Consider the following 21,693-nt stretch of genomic DNA (forward strand, 5'->3'; position numbering starts at 1 on the left):
TACAGATTTTAAAAATACAACTAAAAAACTAACAAAGATAAATGATTAATGGCTGCCTAACTCAAATATTATATTTCTTCATTAAAATATGAATAATTCATGTCTAAAATCTGCAAAGATAATTCCGTAAGCAAAATGCATTTCTTCTTATAGTCAAATAGAGAAACTCTGAAACCAGAAAAGAGTATTAAAAAAAAAAAAAACTTACCTGTTTTAGAAGGGCACTTTGCTCTAAGAATATTATTGGTATTCCTAGATTCCCATGATTCACAGTGATTTTTATTCCAAACACATTTTATCCCTGGACCAGCATTTTTACAAAGTTCTTCATCTCTGAAAGCGTTGCAATTTGGAGGCTTGTATACAAGGATATCATTAAGGAGTACACTAGAAAATCCACCAAATATATACATAGACCTATTAAAAACAAAACAAAAACCTTAAACAAAATTAACAAGCTCTGCCTAATAAGTTAGTTTTATAATAAACATATTTAACTGTGCAGTTTATATATTTTAAGTACTTATATCAGAACTAGTATTTAAAATATTTCTAACATAAAATTTGATGTAAAAATACAAGATGAACGATTTAACACTTCTTAAAGACATTCCAGATAAAATCTAAAATATTGCATAGACATTAATATACTAAGAAAACATGAAGTTTAGAAAAATATGTTTATTAACAATGTAATAAAAGGAGTAACTATAAGTCTTTTTTCAGAAAAAAATCTCTATGATTCTAATAAAATAGTAAACTTTTTAAAATTTTGTATATTTTTATTTATTTATTTGGAAGCAAGCAAGAGAGAGAGAGAATGGGTGCACCAGGACTTCCAACCACTGCAAACAAACTCCAGATGCATGCACCACCTTCTGCATCTGGCTTATGTGGGTACTAGGGAATCAAGTTTTGAACTGGGGTCCTTTGGCTTCACAGGCAAGCGCTTAACTGCTAAGCCATCTCTCCAGCCCAAAATAGTAATCTTTTTAAGGAGGTAATAGTCGAGCCTGAATATTAGGTTAGACTTTAGAACTGCTATCTGAAATTATCATGGTTATTTTTGTGGGGAGGGGCTGTGTTTAGTTTTGTTCAGTTTTGTTACATTTTAGAGTTTCTATGCAGCCTTGGCTGGCCTAGAATTTGCAGCCTAGGCTGACCTTGAACTCAATGACCCGCTGGCCTCAGACCTGTGACTGCTGCGATAATGATCTGTCACTATATCAACCTGGAGTTAACACCTTTAATACAGATACAGAATTTAAATATTAAACATAGAGTTCTTATAGAATTTTATTCTTTTATAATAAATGACCAGTAGGCATTCATGAGGCAAAAGAATTGCCATGAATTCATTCTAGCCTGGACCCTACCGTGAGTTCCAGGCCAGCTTGAGTTACAGTGTAAAATCCTATCTTAAATTTCAAAAACTTTTATAATCTAAGGAAAGATGGTAACTTAGTTATCTAGTCCAATTTCCCAGTAGTCATATAGATACTAAAAGTAGGTATACAGATATTACAAGTAGGTATATAGATATTAAGGTCTAGAGAGGGTACAAAACTTGTTAAAGTTCACATATTTGGGCTGCAGGGATATCTTAGTGGTTAAAGCGTTTGCCTATAAAGCCAAAGGACCCAGGTTTGAGTCCCCACAACCCACGTTAGCCGGATACACAAAGGGGCGCACGCATCTGGAGTTCATTTGCAGTGGCTGGAGGCCCTGACATGCCCATTCCTCTCTCTTTCTCTCTCTCTCTCTCTCTCTCTCTCACTCACTCTCCCCTCTTTCTCTGTCAAACAAATAAAAATAAAATATTTTATTAAAATCACATATTTGGATAATGATAAAACTCAAATGGGAATCTGGTTCTTACTTGTCTAGTTCTTCTGTTTTCCTGCATAGAAATAGGGTTATGATCTATCATTTCCTTAAAATCTGTTTATTTTTAAATTTTTTATTATTTTCAAGCAAAACGTGATAAAAGAGCAATAGAGAGAGTGGGTATACCAGGGCAAACAAATGCCAGATGCATGTGCCACCTGCACATCTGGCTTATGTGGGTACTAGGGAATTGAACCTTGGCCCTTAGGCTTTGCAGACAAGCACCTTAACCACTAACATCTCTCTACAGCCCCCTTACTCATTCCTATCAAATCCATGGGAAGGAAAGAATTCAGAATGACTTTACAAGGTCCCTGCAGTTTTATCTCAGCACTTTTCCTTAACAATGCCCACAGCTCTTACACAGATGTAGACCAAACAAAAGTAAAGGATGTGGCACCCCACAGGAGTAAGGATACATAAAATTCAATGGTGACTTTCAAAAGGAATATCAGAACGAGTGGAAGTGTCAAGAATTATTCATCATCTTCAGCCTCTAAAAATCTTAAATGCAGTTCATTTACCCATTAATGACTACTGCAGAGTGTCCAAATCTGTTGACATCTCTATGAAGATTTGGTTTCGGTAATGTTTTCCATTCATCACAAGCTGGGAAAAAAATAAAACAAAAAAACAAAGAATTAAATAGACAAGATAATATAATGAAACTATTGGTCAAGTTAAAGACATAATACTAAATTAAATCAGAGAGCAAATAGAGTTTTTCATTAATTTTCCATAACCTACAATTTACTATCATCACTTAACTACTAGTAATTACTCCTCAAATAAAAATAATGCTTGTGGGCTGGAGAGATGGCTTAGCAGTTAAGACCTTTGTCTGCAAAGCCAAAGGATCCTGGTTCAATTCCCAGGACCCACATAAGCCAGATGCACAAGGGGGCACATGCACCTGGAGTTCATTTGCAGTGGCTGGAGTCCCTGGAATGCCCATTCTCTCTTTCTCTCTTTCTCTCTCTCTCTCTCTCCCCCTCTCCCTCTCCCTCCTCCTCAAGTAAATAAATAATAATAATAATTAAAATAATAATAATAATGCTTGTATAAAATCTGATTTTAAGTGCAGGAATGAAATTAAACATGATTTATTCTGAGGGATAATCTTACTGGTAAATATGAAGTATAAAATTATACATAGTAAAATCACTTTGGGGCATACAAGCTGGAAACCTCATCAAATATTATATTATGCATATAAAGACAAACAGTGCATATATAATCACTGAACAAAAATCTGAAAATAGAATCACTGGAATATAATATTTAAATTACTTTAATTATTTAGTGTTTCAAAAGAATAACATTTTATGTAATAAAAAATGATTTCAATGCAAACAACCTTAATAAAATGCAAAAACAAATAATTCATCAGTCATATAGAATGGCTAAGAAAAAATTATCATTTCAATGTACTCAAAATTAGCATTTATACTAATGAGATTTTAAGATTTCACATCACTCAGTATTCAATGACTGAGGACATTCTTAAGACAATATTTGAGGGTTAAGTTCTTGGACATGCCTATTCTAAAGGCAGCTCTTGAAATAAAGACTAAGTGTAATATGCTTTTCCAAAAATAATTTTTAAGAGTATGGAAGCTTGTATAAAATAAAAAATAATAACTACACATTTAGTCATAAAAGTTAAAATTATAATAAATTGTTTTCCTTCTTAAATAACTGTACCTGTAACACAAATTGTAAAGGGGCTTAATTCAATATTTTTCAATATTCTTCCAAATGAAGACAAAAAGAATTATAAAAATCCAAATTATGATCATAACTATAATTCGTATCAAACAGGAAGGACTTAAAACCATAAAATTCATCTTCAGTTGAGCAGCAAACAAGGGGTCTTCCAAGCGCCACAACCCTTCCCACCGAAAAGTGCCTCTCTATATCTCTCTGTGTGTCTCTCTCCCTGCATTACAAATATATTGAAGTGTTTTGCCAATGCTGTGTCCACAGGAGCACTGTTCATACAAGGTCTAGTAACATCCCTGAAAGCCAATGCTCAATGTTGTAAAGATCACATTTCTTAAATGCTTAACAACACATTACATAGGCATTACAAATACCTGTGTAATACTAAGCATATTTGTCCAAACCAATATTTTATCTTAGGTTCTATAAATTATTCTAAAGAAAGAAAATGCTACAAATGTTACTGAAATTTCCAGATGTATACCTTCCTGAATTTAATTTTCTTCCTTTCTACTTTGGAAGCAACCAATAATCAATATTTACTTGTAAATGTTTCTATACTTACAGATGAGTTTATAGTTTTGCTTTGTCTACCATTTCAACAATTTTTAAGTATGGGAGCTCCTCCACTTGTGATTGAGGTTACAACCCAACAATATCAACCCTAAATTGAACCTACTATGTTATTGGGACATTTAGTATACCTCGCCAACATCACTGCATAGCCACAGGACACCACAGAGAACTGATTGTTCCCTTGTCACCATGTGGGTGGCTGCAAGCAACAATGCTCTGCTTCATGCCCAGCACGCTGTTAGCCGGGAAGAACAAAATTCGAGGTCCAAAGGATGATTTCTTCTGAATACATATTATTTTTACACTAATGTAAAGTATAAGACCCTCAATGCTTCCAGAGCAGTATCTCCTAAATTTTCAAATATTTCTAAATTGTGGTCAGCCTAATAGTATGTAAAATATGCATTGTACATAAATCATTGCCAACTCACACAGAACACAATAACTTTTTCAAACAATTTAATGTTACCTAGCCTAACCCCAGTATTCTCAGTAAAACGTCAAAACAAGTTGAATTGGCTCACTGAAAAGACTGTGTTTTGAGTGGTGGGCGCATCCTTGGGCCAATCCTCTGAACAGGAATTTGTGGAGATGCTGACTTGGGTCAGTCAGCATGACATTTCGTTTTTTTGAAAATTGTGACAATTAATCTCTAGTTGTCAACTTGACAGGGTTTTAAAATTTGGAAACAAATTTCTGGGAATGTGTATGAGGGATTTTCCAGATTAGGTTCAGATAGGAGAACCCACCCTAAGCGTTATGGCGCTATGACATGTGCTGCGGTCGTAACTGAATGAAAGAGAGAAAGCGAGCAGCAGTAACCATTGTCCTCTGCCTCCTTGCTGTGCTGAATGTGACCAGCGGCTCAGCCAGGTTGGTATAGTGACTCTTACAGACATTATGCTCACGTTTTGAGAGTTTCCCATATAGATCTATGAGGAAAATTGCTAAGAAAAGATGTAACTTCATTTTTACTAAATGGTGCCAATTTGCTCTCCGAAGTAGTTAACAGTTCCTCCTGTTTTATTATATTTTTAAAACATTTGTGTTCAAAAGAGTATATAATGAAATCTACAAAGATTTAGATACCTTAAGAGTTCTGTAGTCAAGAATATTCTAGCCGGGCATGGTGGCGCACGCCTTTAATCCCAGCACTCAGGAGGCAGAGGTAGGAGGATCACCACGAGTTCAAGGCCACCCTGAGACTACAGAGTTAATTCCAGGTCAGCCTGGAACAGAGTGAGACCCTACCTCGAAAAACCAAAAAAAAAAAAAAAAAAGAATATTCTGAGTCACCTCATCTAAACACACAAATGACTTCACCACACCCCCACGAGGCTTCTCTGAGTTCTGAAGGCAGCCAACTAAACTTTTAATATCAGTCTAGATGATACACTGGAGAAAAAGCAAAAGCTTTCAGCTCTAACTAGATGCCAGGGCAAGCAACCAGCTCTACTGAAGGTTCATCCTACACCCCAAGTAGTGCTGTAGCTAGGGCCATAAGCCACAGCCAAGACCAGCAGTCACTCTCTTGTGAAAAAGTAGCACACTGGAATTTATGACAAGTCCCATGAAAGAATCTCAATACAGAGTCCACACATGTGAGAGGCCATGCCATCTGCAGTGGAAAATTACATACTATCATTCCTGCTATGCTTTAGAGATACAATGGGAACCATGCGTAATCAAGTGACCACGTGTTGAGTTCTCCACCACCCATAGGAATATAAGAAGAATGTGATAACCTGAAATCGAGCAAGTGATTAAGACCACAGGGAACAAATGGTCTGCACAAGCAAGCTGTCCAGACCCCGTGTGACCCACCACTGCTGCACTGGCATCACTCCACATCTCACAACTGTGGCCATAATGGTGAACCCTCTACTCTCAGATACGAAGAGGAGGAAAACATAGATATTCCAGGTAGATATTCAGTTACAAGCACATGTCTTCAAAATCAATGCCAAGTTAATATAATTTGCTTACACATGCCCTATTCCCATTCTGACACTGAAAAGCCTCCTACATTATTGATCTGTTGGACTACAATCTAAAATTATATTTCCTGTCAAGAAGAAATGTAGTTCTGAGCATTCAGGTCATTATCACTTCATAACCAGTTTAGTCTAGACAAATCAGAGCAATTCTACACAGCAAATGAGAGCATTAAAAATGACAGAAATACTATTTCATACCAATAGATAACCACAGAAGGATAAAGACCAAAAGTAAAATATATTTAAATACAGAGTTAAAAAAAAAAACACTATGCTGCAAAGTTCTTAGACTGTAAACCAAACACTTAATACACATAAAACAAGAATTTAAAAGTTACTGGACTCAAACTCAAATTTCAATATAGTGTGTCACCAAAATGATTTCCTAGGGCTAATACATATAATTAGATTATAGAAATAGGTCTGTGATTGAGTACATTCTGAACACATGTGAGCCTTATGTTCAATTCTCCAATTCAAAGTATCATAGAAACCCTTAAGATGAACTCAGATATCGGCTTATTTTACCAATTTTACATAAAATAATGTAGGTAGAAATATACTCATTGGCTAATTTTTCTACAAATTCTCATTTTACCATAAAATATGCATCTATAATTTTAAGCATATGCATAATGATTCTACTACTATTCCAAATTATTTATAACATCCAATATTAATAAGGGGAAGCTCATAAGTCATTTAATAGTTTAGTTGAGATATGATGAAAAAGCCCACAGGTTTTATGTAGTAGGGTCAAACCAAGATGGACATGATGACAAACCTTTAGACACTTCAATACTTTTGTGATAAAAATTAAATTTCTGAATGTTGACAAAATTCCTTTTCTACCTATCACTTAAATGTTGGTGCTTCACTAGGGTTTTGTTCATCCCTTCATCTAGGTAAAAATTCTGTTATTCTAGCCAAGTATGGTTGTGCATGCCTTTAGTCTCAGCACTTGAAAGGCAGAGACAGGACACTTGCCATGAGTTCAAGGCCACCCTGAGATTACATGGTGAATTCCAGGTCAGCCTGGGCGAGAGCAAGACCCTACCTTGAGAGACCAAAAATAATTTCTTTTATTGTAAATATGCACCACGCTGCTCAGGCTTTTGTTCCCTGGCACTCATTCCATGCTAGGCAATGTGGGTATCACAGACTCCAAAACTTAATTTAAATGATTTTAAAGTATTATAAAATAAAATAGAGCCGGGCGTGGTGGCGCACGCCTTTAATCCCAGCACTTGGGAGGCAGAGGTAGGAGGATCGCCATGAGTTCAAGGCCACCCTGAGACTACAGAGTTAATTCCAGGTCAGCCTGGACCAGAGTGAGACCTTACCTCAAAAAACCAAAAAATAAATAAATAAATAAAATAAAATAGTATTTCCCAGTGACCATAGGAAATAGCCTTGATGTAATAAATCACATTTATGAATTTCCTTACAATTCATCATGATTGAATTTCTAAAATAAATACTACTGGTTAAAGTTTACCATACTTTTGGAATGCTGTTAAATTCTATTTGCCAATATTTTATTTGAAATTGTTGATTCATATTCATGACTGATTTTCCCTGCCTTCAGACATAAGGGATCCTTAAGAACTTTAATTTCAGTGCATATTTTCTTTTAAGAACATTTCTTTTCAATTGTCATACCTAGCACAAGCTTGCTCTGGGTGTGGTGGTTCACATAGGTAACCCCAGCACTCGTGAGAATGAGGAAGCGGGGCTGCTACAAGTTTGAGGCCAGCTTGGGCAGCACAGTAAGTTCCAGTCCAGCCTGGACTATAAGACCTTGTCTCAAAAGATAAAAACATACACAAATGGAAAATAAAACACACACAGAGGGGGAAAAAAAGCAATCTCTCAAAAATTTTGGAATGATTAAGAAAAATAGAAATTCACTGTTCATATATCATTTTTTTGTTCATTATTTATTTATTTATTTATTTATTTGAGAGCTACAGACACAGAGAGAAAGACAGATAGAGGGAGAGAGAGAGAATGGACGCGCCAGGGCTTCCAGCCACTGCAAACAAACTCCAGACGCGTGCGCCCCCTTGTGCATCTGGCTAACGTGGGACCTGGGGAACCGAGCCTCGAACCGGGGTCCTTAGGCTTCACAGGCTAGCGCTTAACCGCTAAGCCATCTCTCCAGCCCTCATATATCATTTTAAGCTTCTATCTTGAGGTCACTATTTCCTGCTCAATATGCAGGAAAGGGAAGGCAAAATAAAGTTCAAATATACTATAAAAATAAAATTAAATCTGATAGGACTATTTTTATATCTTCATTATACTGATAAATATGTGCCCATTTTCCCAACTGAAAGACAATTGAAATTGTATCTTGTTAGATCAGAAAACAAATAATATAATGTACTAAAATCAAAAGGCTGTAAATTTACAGTTTTCTTCAAAAGCTGAATTTTACAGCCTGTGTGACTTTATGTTTAATGATGTTAAGCTACTATGTTTTCCTTTATAAACTGAATAACATAATGCACATTACATAGCTATTGTAAATCATTTCACTGTATCTTTTCTGAAAGCAGAAGGATGAGTAGAAGCAACACTACAACTGTCATCTAATCAAAAAAAAAAAAAAAAACACATCAGCCAACAGGCTTAAAACCATCCACAGTGGCCAATTCACTAGAACGGATGCATGACATTGAGGATTTTCCTGACTAATAACGAAACTAATTGGCCTTTTCAGGTGGCCAGGGAAACATTGCCACTTTCACCAAAGAGTTATCAGGAGAAGGTAAGTAAAGGCATGGAGAAACATTGATTAAAAGACAGAAACCAGGGCTGGAGAGATGGCTTAGCAGTTAAGACGCTTGCCCGTGACACCTAAAGACCCATGCTCTGCTCTCCATATCCCACATTAGCCAGACGCACAAAGGTGAGGCAAACACATGGCCGCACATGTCCACTAGAGGGTGAGATTGCCTGGAGTTCGATTTCAGTGGCTGAGGCCCTGACGCGCTATTTCTCTTTCTCCTCTCTCTCTCTGTCTCTCCTTGCTCTCACTAAAGCAAAAACTAAAAAGTAAAAATTAATTAATTAATTAAAGTGAGAAACCAATAAAACCTCCAGCAAATGAAAATAATTATGAACATGAAAAACAAGGGAGTTGGAAATTTCAAGATTTTTGTCGTACTGTCCAAAAATTAAACAATTAACTGACTTAATTTGAATATAATTTTATCATGAAATTATTATGCCTTATAAAACTGTATTCTATATGAGTCATACAGAACACTCCATGCATTGTGTAGAATCATGTATGCTATGCTCCCTATAGTAGGGTAAGTGATATTTTCAAGGTACACCAAATTACAACCCCACTGCATTATAAAACTAAGCACATACATTATAATATGCTGTCAATTAAAATATTACTTCTTCAAATATGAATTGTTTTTCAATTTTTAATGATGTTTTACAGAATCACCTATGAAGAATTTATTATCATAATAAAACCATCATGTTCAGAGAATTTATTTTTAAAGCTATTATTAATTAAATCTAACATGAAGTTTCATCTGTTCTGCTTTCTACAAGATGTATTTCTCTTATAAATCCTACTCCCTACTTAATTCTGAAATAATCTAACTCAGGAAATTGCATGTTCATGTATCTATTATCTTTCATTTATCTTTTTGAAGAAAAATGTGATTAATAAGTTGTTTTCCATCTTATTCACAAGCTCTATCTGAATTGTGAACAGAAGACTATCTCTTTCAGGAAAATCTTTTTAATCTTAAGAGAAAAGGTATCATGGTAGATTTCTGGAAGCAGTAATAATACCACTAACAGTAACAAAAAATAATGATGTCTGCAGATTCGAACATTTGACTTTACACGAGATTTACAAGTAGAACTTTGAACAGTGTGCCATGCTACATGCTACATGCTACATGCTACATGCTACATGCTACATGCTACATGCTATGGCGGATCCAGACTTATTCACGAGCTCTGGCTGGACTAGCAGTGCTACTTGGTCACGTTTTTTATGTCTTGGTTTCTTCTTTTGTTTTTCTCAACAACCTTCACAGGGGATGCCAGCACGCAGCCATGATTACAAATCATCAGCATATGCCCTCTGCATCTATCTTATGTAATACACTGAGAACTGGGAGGGCAGGTTGGATTCCCAAATATTAATGATTTTCACTGTATAAAAGTCATCATGGCACTATGGTTAAGATTGTGTATTTAAGGCTGGAGAGATAGCTTAGTGGTGAAACGCTTGCCTGTGAAGCCTAAGGACCCTGGTTCGAGGCTTGAATACCCAGAACCCACATAAGTCAGATGCACAAGGTGGCACATGCATCTGGAGTTCTTTTTCAGTGGCTGGAGGCCCTGTCATGCCCATTCTCTCTCTTTCTCTTTCTCTCTCTCTCTCTCTCTCTCTCTCTCTGTTGTTCTAAAATAAATCAATAAAAAAAATTGATTGTGTATTTAAGAACAATGAAAAATTAGGATTGCCTTCATTTAAAAAGCATATAGAATTTTAGGTGCATTTCAGTTAAATGTGCCAAAGAAAAGTGCTACTTAAAACATATTAGAGAAAAATAAGCAAAATAATCTTAAATATATCTACTTTCTAATAGATTCACTATATAATACCCATATGTTCCAACAAAAACTCTGAAAAGAAAATTATTTTTAATTTTTTCTTTCATTTCTGGGAACTGTTTTATAAAATGACTTGTATGGTTGCTATGATGGTCTTGGTGTGTTGCCAGAGGGTAAAATTCTACTATGTTACAATAGAAAACTATTTAAAATGCAATTCTTCCTCCAGTCTATACAATTTATTTGAAAACTATAAAACATGTTTACTATCTATTCACAGCACTAAGAAACAAACACTGCTAAACATAAGATGTCTGAAATGTATGTGGCCGTAAGAACACATTGAACCCAACCAATGGGCATGGCATAAGTCAAAAAGGAAGATTTAAACAACTTTCAGGAGTCACAAAAGCTAAGGTGATAGCATTTACAATTTGTATACAATTGTATGTAAATTCTGTAACATAGTCCTTACCATTTAGAAAAAAAAATGTAATATTAATTAGAATATTGATATTTCAATATCTCTCTCTCTCTCTCTCTCTCTCTCTGAAACAAATTTGTATTTGCTTTTACCTCAGTAAGCTTTTCTGATGCATACAACCTAAAAGATAATCTTCAACAATATGGAATAAATAAAAAATAAATGGGGTAGAGAGATGGTTTCACAGTTAAGGGGCTTGCCTGTGAAGCCAAAGGACCCAGGTCCCAGGTTCAATTCCCCAGAACCCACATAAGCCATATACACAAGGAGGCACATGTATCTGGAGTTAATTTGCAATGGCTGGAGACCCTGGAGTGCCCATTTATCTCTATCTGGCTCTTTCTCTCATTCTCTCTCTCTCTCCAATAAATAAATAATAAAATATTTTTTTAAAGGAAATAAAAATAAGTCCACAATATGTCGCCTAGAAACTAGTGCTAACAGTATCCCCTTCAATTATTGCAATTCTAATTTGGGGCTAGAAAGGCTTCTTTTTACAGATGGAGATGAATACCAGGGGACCAAAGAGTTATCATGATGCCAAGAAGAAGAGAAATCCTGGTGCCCAGAACTGGACGAGTCATCTCTGTCACACCCAGCAAGGCTCGAGGAGTATTACAGAGAAAGTGATGGATTAAATGTGTGTGCTGCTCTCACTGTTAGCCAGACAACCTTCCCTATGGCGATGGCGATAGACACTAAGGATACTCAAAACTCATCAAAGCAAAAAAATTGAGGCTATCAAGAGTTCAGCACTAAAGGAGATTTCTAATGTGCCCTCCAAGGATCAGGGAACATTGCAAAGAGGGACTGAAAGAATGTAAGAGCCAAGGAGTGAACAGTTTGCTGGAGGACAGTATCCTGTAGATAAGAACCCTCTGGTGCGTTCATGACCCCGCAGGTATTACAGAGAGCCCCGCCCTGCCTCCACTCTTCTCAGCTCGGAAACTTTTTGGCATGGAGGAGGTCAAAGGGAATGAGACAACAGAAAAAACAGAGGAAGGGCTACCATAAAGAGGGGTGTCCTAGGTGGAATAGGAGCTGGGGAGAGGGAAAAATGCCAGACATAGTGGCACACACCTTTAATCCTGGCTCTCAGGAGGCAGAGATAAGAGGTGAATTCAAGAGCAGCCTGAGACTGCACAGTGAATTCCAGGTGAACCTGGGGTAGAGTGTGAACCTATCTCAAGAAAAAAAAAAAGGGGGGGGGGATAATGTGATGGGAACACAACCAAATTACAGTATGTTCATATATTAACAATAGCTTAACTTTACAGTCTTCATCAAAGTGCAGCCACTGAGTATAGATGTTTATGTAAAATATCTACTGTAAATATTCAAAATACCACTTTAACATTTTGTTTCTTTCCTGAAATCCATTCTTCCACAGAAGCAAACTGAATGAGCACACACAAATAAATTAAACTTTTATCTACCTCCAGAAAAATAAACTGACTCACCACCATGGTCAAAACAGGGTGCAGACAGCCTTTAGCAAGGCAATGATAGATCGCGGCCTGCCTGGATGCAGTGCTCCATGCAACCCTCTTCTCTGGATCTCAGACAGTGATTTATGAGCTTTCAAAAAATGAGGCAACCCCATGCTCATCACGAGACATCAGTCCAAATTATTATTTTAAGAAGGTAAAGATTTAATTACTTAGAATTGAATGATTAATCACAAAGTGACATTCTGAAGCATACCATACTTAACTTTGTGATTGGAATTATGCTTCTGACAAACCTACAATAGCATAAAGATCAAAGTGCTTATTAGCTTATTAATCTTCAAATTTTCCTTTCTATGCTGCCAATAGAACAAATTATGTAACTTTATTATGCTTAAGACAAAAATCTATTTAATACATCTCCTAAATGGGTTATATCTCAATCTTCTTTATTATTATGAAATGTTTCCTAATAGCTTTGGATGTGGAATCATTTTATGTGTACCAGGATTAAAAGGTGTCCTTATATACTGTTAAATATATTTAAAATGTTAGATAACTTTTATCCATAAATATTAAGCAGAAAAATCAATGTTTTCACTATAATTATTTATGGTAGCATTAAATGGAGGATTTCAATAAATGCATTCATTTATGTACTTGATCACATATCTAGGTGCATTCTGGATTTCCAATTTGTCTCATAATTTATTTCTTTAGCTCTTCTCCATACTCCTTTCTCTAGTTCTACCAGCTTTCCACACTTAGTAAATGTACTGGCATATTTAATAAAAAGGCAGTTTTGTTCATTCCTCCTATATCTAAAATGTTTACATTCCTACTATAGTTTTGGGAAATTTCACAGTATTCCATATCTATCCATTATCAAAACTAGTATAGCAACAAACGTAATAGTATAAAATAGTGTTCACACAGGGATACAATATTCAAAAGGACATTCCTAGCTAGACAGCTCTACTCCTCTGTCTCAACTCAATCCAGCACTTTTGTTCTCTCAGCTCTACACTACATTTATGGTGAAATTCGAAAAATACCATTCATGGTCACTCCGTATCATGGAGTTTATCTTTGAAATGACATATACACATGCTATGTTGACAATTAATGTATTTGAGAATTTCTACATGAAAACTTTCTGGTATTTCCTACTTTGTAAAGTCCTAACAGATACATACCTATGTCATATGCCAGGAAATCGGCAGAGAAACATTTTGCACCATTACTCAAGGAAGTGTCATTATGGGTGTTTCCTCCAAAAATAAGCATAGCTCCATTGATAAGAACAGCTGAATGAAGGTATCTGGCAAACCCACTTTCTTTCAAAATGGTCCTACAGAATAAAATTTAAAAATGTATTACAAAGGATAGAGAGACCTCCCTGATTTCATTATAAACTGCACATAGAATTTTCTATGGAATTATGTGAAAAATAAATTAATTTTTCACAATTTTTAAACAAAATTCTAAGCTTCAAACTTTTGAAAGAATATTTTAATATCTTCAGTATCTTAAGATGCCTTGAAGAAAAACAGTATAGATGGGATTTTTATATTGACAGTAATTTATATTTTGAATGACTTGTTTTTTTCATTTATAAAGGAAGTAAACCAGAGTCAACCTCAAGGTATAGGACCAAGACAGCATCACTTCTTTGTACAAACATAAGTAAATAGTTAAATTTAGCAAATTAACTCCAAATTACATTTGGTTTCAGTACAAAATTTATATGGAACCTTTTATAAGCTTTTGGAACTTACTTAAAATAGCATGTACCAGCCAGGCATGGCAGCGCATGCCTTGAATCCCAGCACTCAGGAAGCAGAGGTATGAGGATCCCTGTGAGTTCGAGGCCACCCTGAGACTACATACTGAATTCCAGGTCAGCCTGGGCCAGAGTGAGACCCTGCCTTGAAAGAAAAAGAAAAAGAAAAGAAGAAAAAGGAAAAAAAAATGCAGCAAAGTGCAGATGTCATCATTCTAAAACTCTGTGAATGGTCACAAAATGAATACAGCTAGATAAGCAATGATCAGATCACAATCAAAACAAAATATCACTACTGCTCTGAGGCCAGCAGCACAGACTGCTCTGCAGCCTTCACACAGCACCCACGTGGAACATGTGTACCATTATAGTTGTGCTCTTTTGTGTGTAAGTTTTTTTGTCACATCTTCACATACAGCCATAATTTTTTTAATTTTTTGTTTATTTTTATTTATTTATTTGAGAACAGCAGACAGAGAGAAAGAGGCAGAGAGAGAGAGAGAATGGGCACGCCAGGGCCTCCAGCCACTGCAAACGAACTCCAGACGGGTGCACCCCCTCATGCATCTGGCTATTGTGGGTCCTGGGGAACCATGCCTCGAACCGGGGTCCCTTAGGCTTCACAGGCAAGTACTTAACCGCTAAGCCATCTCTCCAGCCCACATATAGCCATAATTTGAGTGTAATTAAAATTAAACTTCAGGAAAAAAAAGAAATTGATATAAAGTAACATAAAGTACTACAAATATATGCTCATAATCATAAATTTTCTGAATGAACTAATATATAATAAAGATGCAAGACAATATGAATCAATACTCAATAGCTATTCTGAATAAACATCTGGGGAAAAGAACATAAATACAGTATAAATATAACAGTATGAGAAGGAGTATCTCCAAAAACATGAATTAAAATACAATTTCATACTTAATGAACATGTGACTGAGTTCCAGAAAAACAATATGAACAATCCACAACACTCTCCCAAGGAAAGACGTTTAATTACATATTTCTGTGTGTATTACTGCCTCAGAAATTTTAAAGTTCATAAGTCCACTAAGAGAAATAGGAAATAAATATTTATTTAAGAATATCATGAGCCCAGCGTGGTGGCGCATGCCTTTAATCCCAGCACTTGGGAGGCAGAGGTAGGAGGATTGCGGAGAGTTCAAGGCCAGCCTGAGACTCCATAGTGAATTCCCGATCAGCCTGAGCCAGAGTGAGACCCTACCTCAAAAGATATATATATATATCTCAATCATGATCTCACAGGGTCTGAAACTATCTACACGATAATAGGAGAAAAAGATAATGACATCAAATTGAAACATAGACTACTTGGAAGGGGATTCAATGGAGGATGAATTTGAGAGGGGGAAATGGGAGTGGAAGGAGTGGAAGGAGGAAATTATCATGGTTTTATTGTCTATACTTACGGAAGCTTTTAATAAAGGTGTTTAAAACAGAATGTCTACTATTTTGGTTAAGAAAGAATATGATGTTTTGGTGATTATATATTTATATATCAACACTGAGCTTGGCCTGGTAGCACTGGCCTGTTATCCCAGTTCTTCAGGAGGATGAGACAGGAAAATCAAAAGTTTAAGGACGGTCTGGGTAACTTAGCAAGATCCTGTCTCAAACAACAAAAAAGAAGTCTGAGGATAGGGCTGAGTGGTATAGAGTACTCGCCTTGCATACACAGGGCCCTAAGTTCAATGCCCTAGCTCTACCAACAAAAATAAAATAATTTTCAAAAGGGCAATCAGTAGTGTGTGGCATCAGATCCATGACTAACTTCCTGTCTTGATGTATCTTTCTCACTGCCGAGAACACACATCCATATCAGGATGACAGAATCTCTGCCCTTAGGTGTGAGAAGCTAAGAACACAAGTTCCTTCATCCTTTGACGGTTAATTAATCTCCATTCTCAACTTCACTAGACTTCACTATGGTAACAACCTCAGGGCATACCTGTGAAGGAGTTTCTAACTGTTATCTGAGAAAGCATGCCTACAAGCAGGAGGCACCATTCTGTGGGCTGAGGATCTTCAACTGAAAAGAGAGAGAGAGAGAGACAGAGGAAGCACCAGAGAGACCTCAGCATCAGCACTCATATCATTCTACTTCCTGACTACAGATGCAGTAGGACCAGCTACCCCTCAACCCTTGCCATTATGACTTCCCCATAGTGAAAGACTAAACCCTTCCTTAAGTTGATTTTGTCATTTACTTGTCACAATGAGAAAATTAGCTAATTGAGAAAATCAGAAACAAGAGGTGTGGATTTGACTGTGAAAGATCTGGCCACATAGGGGCTGGAGAGATGGCTTAGTGGTTAAGCGCTTGTCTGCGAAACCTAAGGACCCCAGTTCAAGGCTCAAGTCCCCAGGACCCATCTTAGCCAGATGCACAAGGGGGCGCAAGCGTCTGGAGTTCGTTTGCAGTGGCTGGAGGGCTGGGCATGCCTATTCTCTCTATTTCTCTCTATCTGCCTCTTTCTCTGTCTGTTACTTGCTGTCAAATTAAAAAAAAAAAAAGAAAACTGGCCACGTGGTACACAGATCTTTGGAGCTGGTTTGTGGGAAGAGTGAGAAAGGGTTTACAGCTTTGGACTAGCTAGAATGCTGAGTCTAATGGGCCATCGTGGTGAGAGTTTAGAGTATCAGGATGATGACAGAAATGTGGACAGCAGAGGCTTCACTCAAGAAGTTTCAGAAGATAACCGGGACAATATAGCCAACTGAGCCGCCAGACATTTACGTAATATTGCTGCAAAGAAGAGGCTACATTCTGCCTATGTACTATGGACTGGAATGAGGCTGAATACAGTAGTAATTAATGAACTAATTTGACAAAGAAAATCTCAAAGTACGAGAGCAGCTGGGCTGTGCCATGGTCACTGCTTTTTTTTTTTTTTTTTTTTTTTTAATTTGAGAGCGACAGACACAGAGAGAAAGACAGATAGAGGAAGAGAGAGAGAGAATGGGCGCACCAGGGCTTCCAGCCTCTGCAAATGAACTCCAGACACGTGCGCCCCTTTGTGCATCTGGCTAACGTGGGACCTGGGGAACCAAGCCTCGAACCGGGGTCCTTAGGCTTCACAGGCAAGCGCTTAACCACTAAGCCATCTCTCCAGCCCTGGTTACTGCTTCTTGATCTTATCCAGATCAACATAAAGAGAAACAAAAGGGTAAGAAAGCTGTGCTGCTTGGAGAAGAAAGGAAGGCGCTTAAAGTTATGACAATTTAGGTGTTGAGAAATCAGCTATAATTACAGAAGTGATGAGCACCATTAGAGAAGCCTGGCGCTGTGCATCATAACTGTGCACCAGGACAATAATGGTGCCAGGAAGGCAAGAGCCTACCCATTGTAGGCCCCATTTGTGAAAATCTAAATTCATTTTAAAAGAGTGAGCCTTGCCGGGCGTGGTGGCGCATGCCTTTAATCCCAGCACTCGGGAGGCAGAGGTGGGAGGATTGCTGTGAGTTCGAGGCCACCCTGAGACTCATAGTGAATTCCAGGACAGCCTGGGCTACAGTGAGACCCTACCTCGAAAAACCAAAAAAAAAAAAAAAAGAGTGAGCCTAAACTCAGTATGCTACTGAAGCGATCCCCTGCTCAAAAACAACCTCCTGAGTAAGCACTTCCCTGGGATCAGCCCAGAAGATACCTAGTGACTGATGCAACCTTATTCCAAGGTGGCAAGGCTACATCTCAAGCTAGAGACCCAAACTGGGTACCTCAGTCCTGATGGAATTGGCTTTATAGACAGGAAAGATGCAAGAGCCAGGGCGTCATAGAAGCTACTTAGGCTGCCCACACCTCCGACCTGGATCTCCACCCAGAAACACTATGTCTCTCCACCCAATAAGACTATGTCTCTCCCATCCTGGCAACAGGGTTATTTTCTTTGTTACTATTTTTATGGCTTTTTAATCTCCTTGGAAGCACACACCTTTGCTTTTTAGAAAAAAACCCCTTGCACCTATTTGTTTATAGGACCACATTCACTCTTCCGCATGATATACTTGCCCACTCCCCGGCCACTTTCCCTTCCCTTCTTCTACCACCCTCAAACCCTTGGCCTTTCCTTTTTTTTTTTTTTTAATTATTTATTTATTTATTTGAGAGTGACAGACACAGAGAGAAAGACAGATAGAGGGAGAGAGATAGAATGGGCGCACCGGGGCTTCCAGCCTCTGCAAACGAACTCCAGACGCATGCGCCCCCTTGTGCATCTGGCTAACGTGGGACCTGGGGAAACCGAGCCTCGAACCGGGGTCCTTAGGCTTCACAGGCAAGCGCTTAACCGCTAAGCCATCTCTCCAGCCCTGGCCTTTCCTTTTGATGTCTGTAGGTGGTGGTTTAAAAATCATTCTTCTCCGCTGGAGAGATGGCTGAACAGTTAAGGCACTTACTTGTCTGCAAAGCCAAAGGATCCAGGACCCATGTAAATCACAAGGTGGTGCAGGCATGTTGGCAGAGAAAGGGATGTGATTTCAAGGCCACCCTGAAACTGGATAGTGAATTCCAGATCAGCCTTGGCTAGAGTGAGACCCTACCTTGAAAAAGAAAATCATTCTTCTCAGTTTGGTTTATCCAATTTTTTGGTTAAATTACTGACACTAATTTCGAGTTTGGGGTTCCAGGATTATTCCTAAACACCTCAATTTTCTCTGTATTAATATATACACATACACCAGAAATAAAATTTAAAATTATGCAAAAAAAATTCAAAGCTGAGGACATACATAACTCAGTGGTAGAGTGCTTATGTACCATGAATTTGATCTTCACTTCTTCAGTACCAAAAAAAGGTGTTTTTTTTTTTGGGGGGGGGGGGTTCGAGGTAGGGTCTCACTCTGGTCCAGGCTGACCTGGAATTAACTCTGTCATCTCAGGGTGGCCTTGAACTCATGTCAATCCTCCTACCTCTGCCTCCCGAGTGCTGGGATTAAAGGCGTGTGCCACCATGCCTGGCTTTTTTTTTTATTATTATTTCATTTACAGAATGACCCTATATGAGTGAATAACTCTGTTCCTAGGAGCCATGGCCTACCAAATAATACTACTGGTGCAGTATAATTCAGTTGTTTTCATTACAGAAATAACTTTGAGAAAACCCAACATCCTTTTTTGATATAAACTATTCAAACCAAAAAGAAAAGGTAGCTTTCTTAAGATTATATCTCCAAAACCAACAATAACATCATTCTTACTGAAGAAACACTGCAAGCATTTCTTTAAACTCAGGCATAATAAAAAAATGTCTATTAACATCACTTCCTTCTATTCAACAGCAAATGTAAGAAGTAATGGAAATGGTACAGCAAGGAAAACTTAAAGTTTTAAGACCCAGAAAGGAAGAACCAAATCTGTCTTTATTTGCATATAAATCTGATTCACTATTGTAAAAAGATAAAAATTATCTACACTTAAATTATTAAAATGCAGCAAGTGTAATGTAAAAGACATAAAAGTAATATAAAACTCAGTTGTACTTCTATTGTCATAAACAGAAAAAGAAATGAAAAGATGCTGTCATAATTGAATTGAAAGTATTGTCTTTAAAATTCATGAAGACTTACAAATGCTGATTGTGACTCTATCCGGCAACAGTCTTTTCAGATGTTATGAGTTAAAGTAAAATGAGATGGGAGGTCATATTTCAATTAAGTTAAAGTGAGGTCACATCAACCAAATACTAGATGAGTACAGACCCTAAACCCAGTGACCACTGTCTTTGTACATGAAAGTCACTGACAGACAAAAGCTCACATTGGAATGTCATAGCAGCAAACAAAGGAAGTTCAGGATACCGTGGGTGATGGAAAAGGGAAAGAACTCCCTGGAGTCTGGGGAGGAAGCATTGCTATGGTGAGCATGCCCCAAAGCTACAGCAATTCACTTTAGCCTCTACAACCATGAGAGGATAAATGTCAGTTGTTTAAAACCATGAGGTCGAGTCTGGAGAGATAGCTCAGCCAGAAAAGCGATCGCCTTAAAGCCTGAGGACCTGAGTTTGACTCCCAGTCCCCATATAAAAATGTCAGGTGTTGTACAGAAAATTCTCTGAATTGAAATATTCCCTCCTGAGGGAGGGGGGCTCTGGAGAATAGGACACAAGACCACTCCCCCAAGTTACAGGAGTGATAAACTATTGAGGGGCAGCCTTTGACCAGGGTTGGGGGAGATAAACTGTGAGGTCAACAAGTCTGGGGAAAAGGCTGCAGAAACCCTCCCTAAGGTTATACAAAGAGTAGACTGGCCGGGCGTGGTGGCGCATGCCTTTAATCCCAGCACTCGGGAGGCAGAGGTAGGAGGATCACCGTGAGTTCGAGGCCACCCTGAAACTCCATAGTGAATTACAGTTCAGCCTGGGCCAGAGTGAGACCCTACCTTGAAAAAGCAAAAAAAAAAAAAAAAAAAAAGGAGACTGCTGCTTGGGAAGAGACTCTCCACAGGTTGCGCAGCTGCCTGCGAGCCGCAGCTTCCTAAGTTGCCACCTCTGCAGGGGTGGGCTTTTCGGGGATGCAGTGACCTTTGAATCATACATGCCCCCTACGCAAGCTTTCACCTTGCTCCGTAGGTAACTCCAATAAACTCATTGGTTCACCAAAACTGGTTTCGGTGCAGACGTACTTCGACCTGTCATCTGAGCCCTATCTAAGGTAAAAAGAAATGTGTTCCTATCTCCCCAAGAAAAAAGTTTCACATGACACTGTGGTTGTCCTCTGGCCTCCACACATGCATGTATACAAACGTGAACATGTGAAGACACATGCATGCGAAGAAATAAGCCATGAGGTTTGTGTGGTAATTTTTTATTGCAGCCTTAAGAAGCTAAAATAGAAGTCATGTTTAAAAAATATGTAAAATATTAATGGAAAAAAATCATCTAGGAATAAGTCCAGCAAAATGCTTTCAATATTTCAGGAAACCAAAGGAATGAATTTCTCAAGAGACATTTGGGGAGTACTGGTTATACTGATTGTCCACACATACAAAAAGGACCCTTTTTGTATTGCATTTGTATTGTATGGATTGGCAATTGCAAACACTAATTAGAAAACTTATTTAAAAAAACTAGAAACCAGGTATGGTAGCATATGCCTTTAATCCCAGCACTTGGGAGACAGAGGTAGGAAGACTGCCTTGAGTCTGAAGCCACCCTGAAATTGCATAATAAAGTC

General features: G+C 37.7%; 1 protein-coding gene across 2 annotated transcripts in view; it reads right to left on the reverse strand.

Moving 5' to 3' along the window:
• The window catches only part of Atrnl1 (attractin like 1), a 752,002-nt gene that overhangs the window by 597,273 nt on the left and 133,036 nt on the right, over positions 1-21,693 (reverse strand). For both annotated transcript variants that reach the window (XM_004659313.2, XM_045148305.1), the window contains exons 10-12: positions 13,907-14,061; positions 2,412-2,496; positions 209-417 (exon numbers count right to left, since the gene is read on the reverse strand). In XM_004659313.2, the coding sequence (XP_004659370.2) occupies positions 209-417; positions 2,412-2,496; positions 13,907-14,061 (449 nt within the window). The remainder of the gene's footprint in view (positions 1-208; positions 418-2,411; positions 2,497-13,906; positions 14,062-21,693) is intronic.

This window comes from Jaculus jaculus, chromosome 1 (assembly GCF_020740685.1).
Source record: "Jaculus jaculus isolate mJacJac1 chromosome 1, mJacJac1.mat.Y.cur, whole genome shotgun sequence".
Lineage (NCBI taxonomy): Eukaryota > Metazoa > Chordata > Mammalia > Rodentia > Dipodidae > Jaculus > Jaculus jaculus.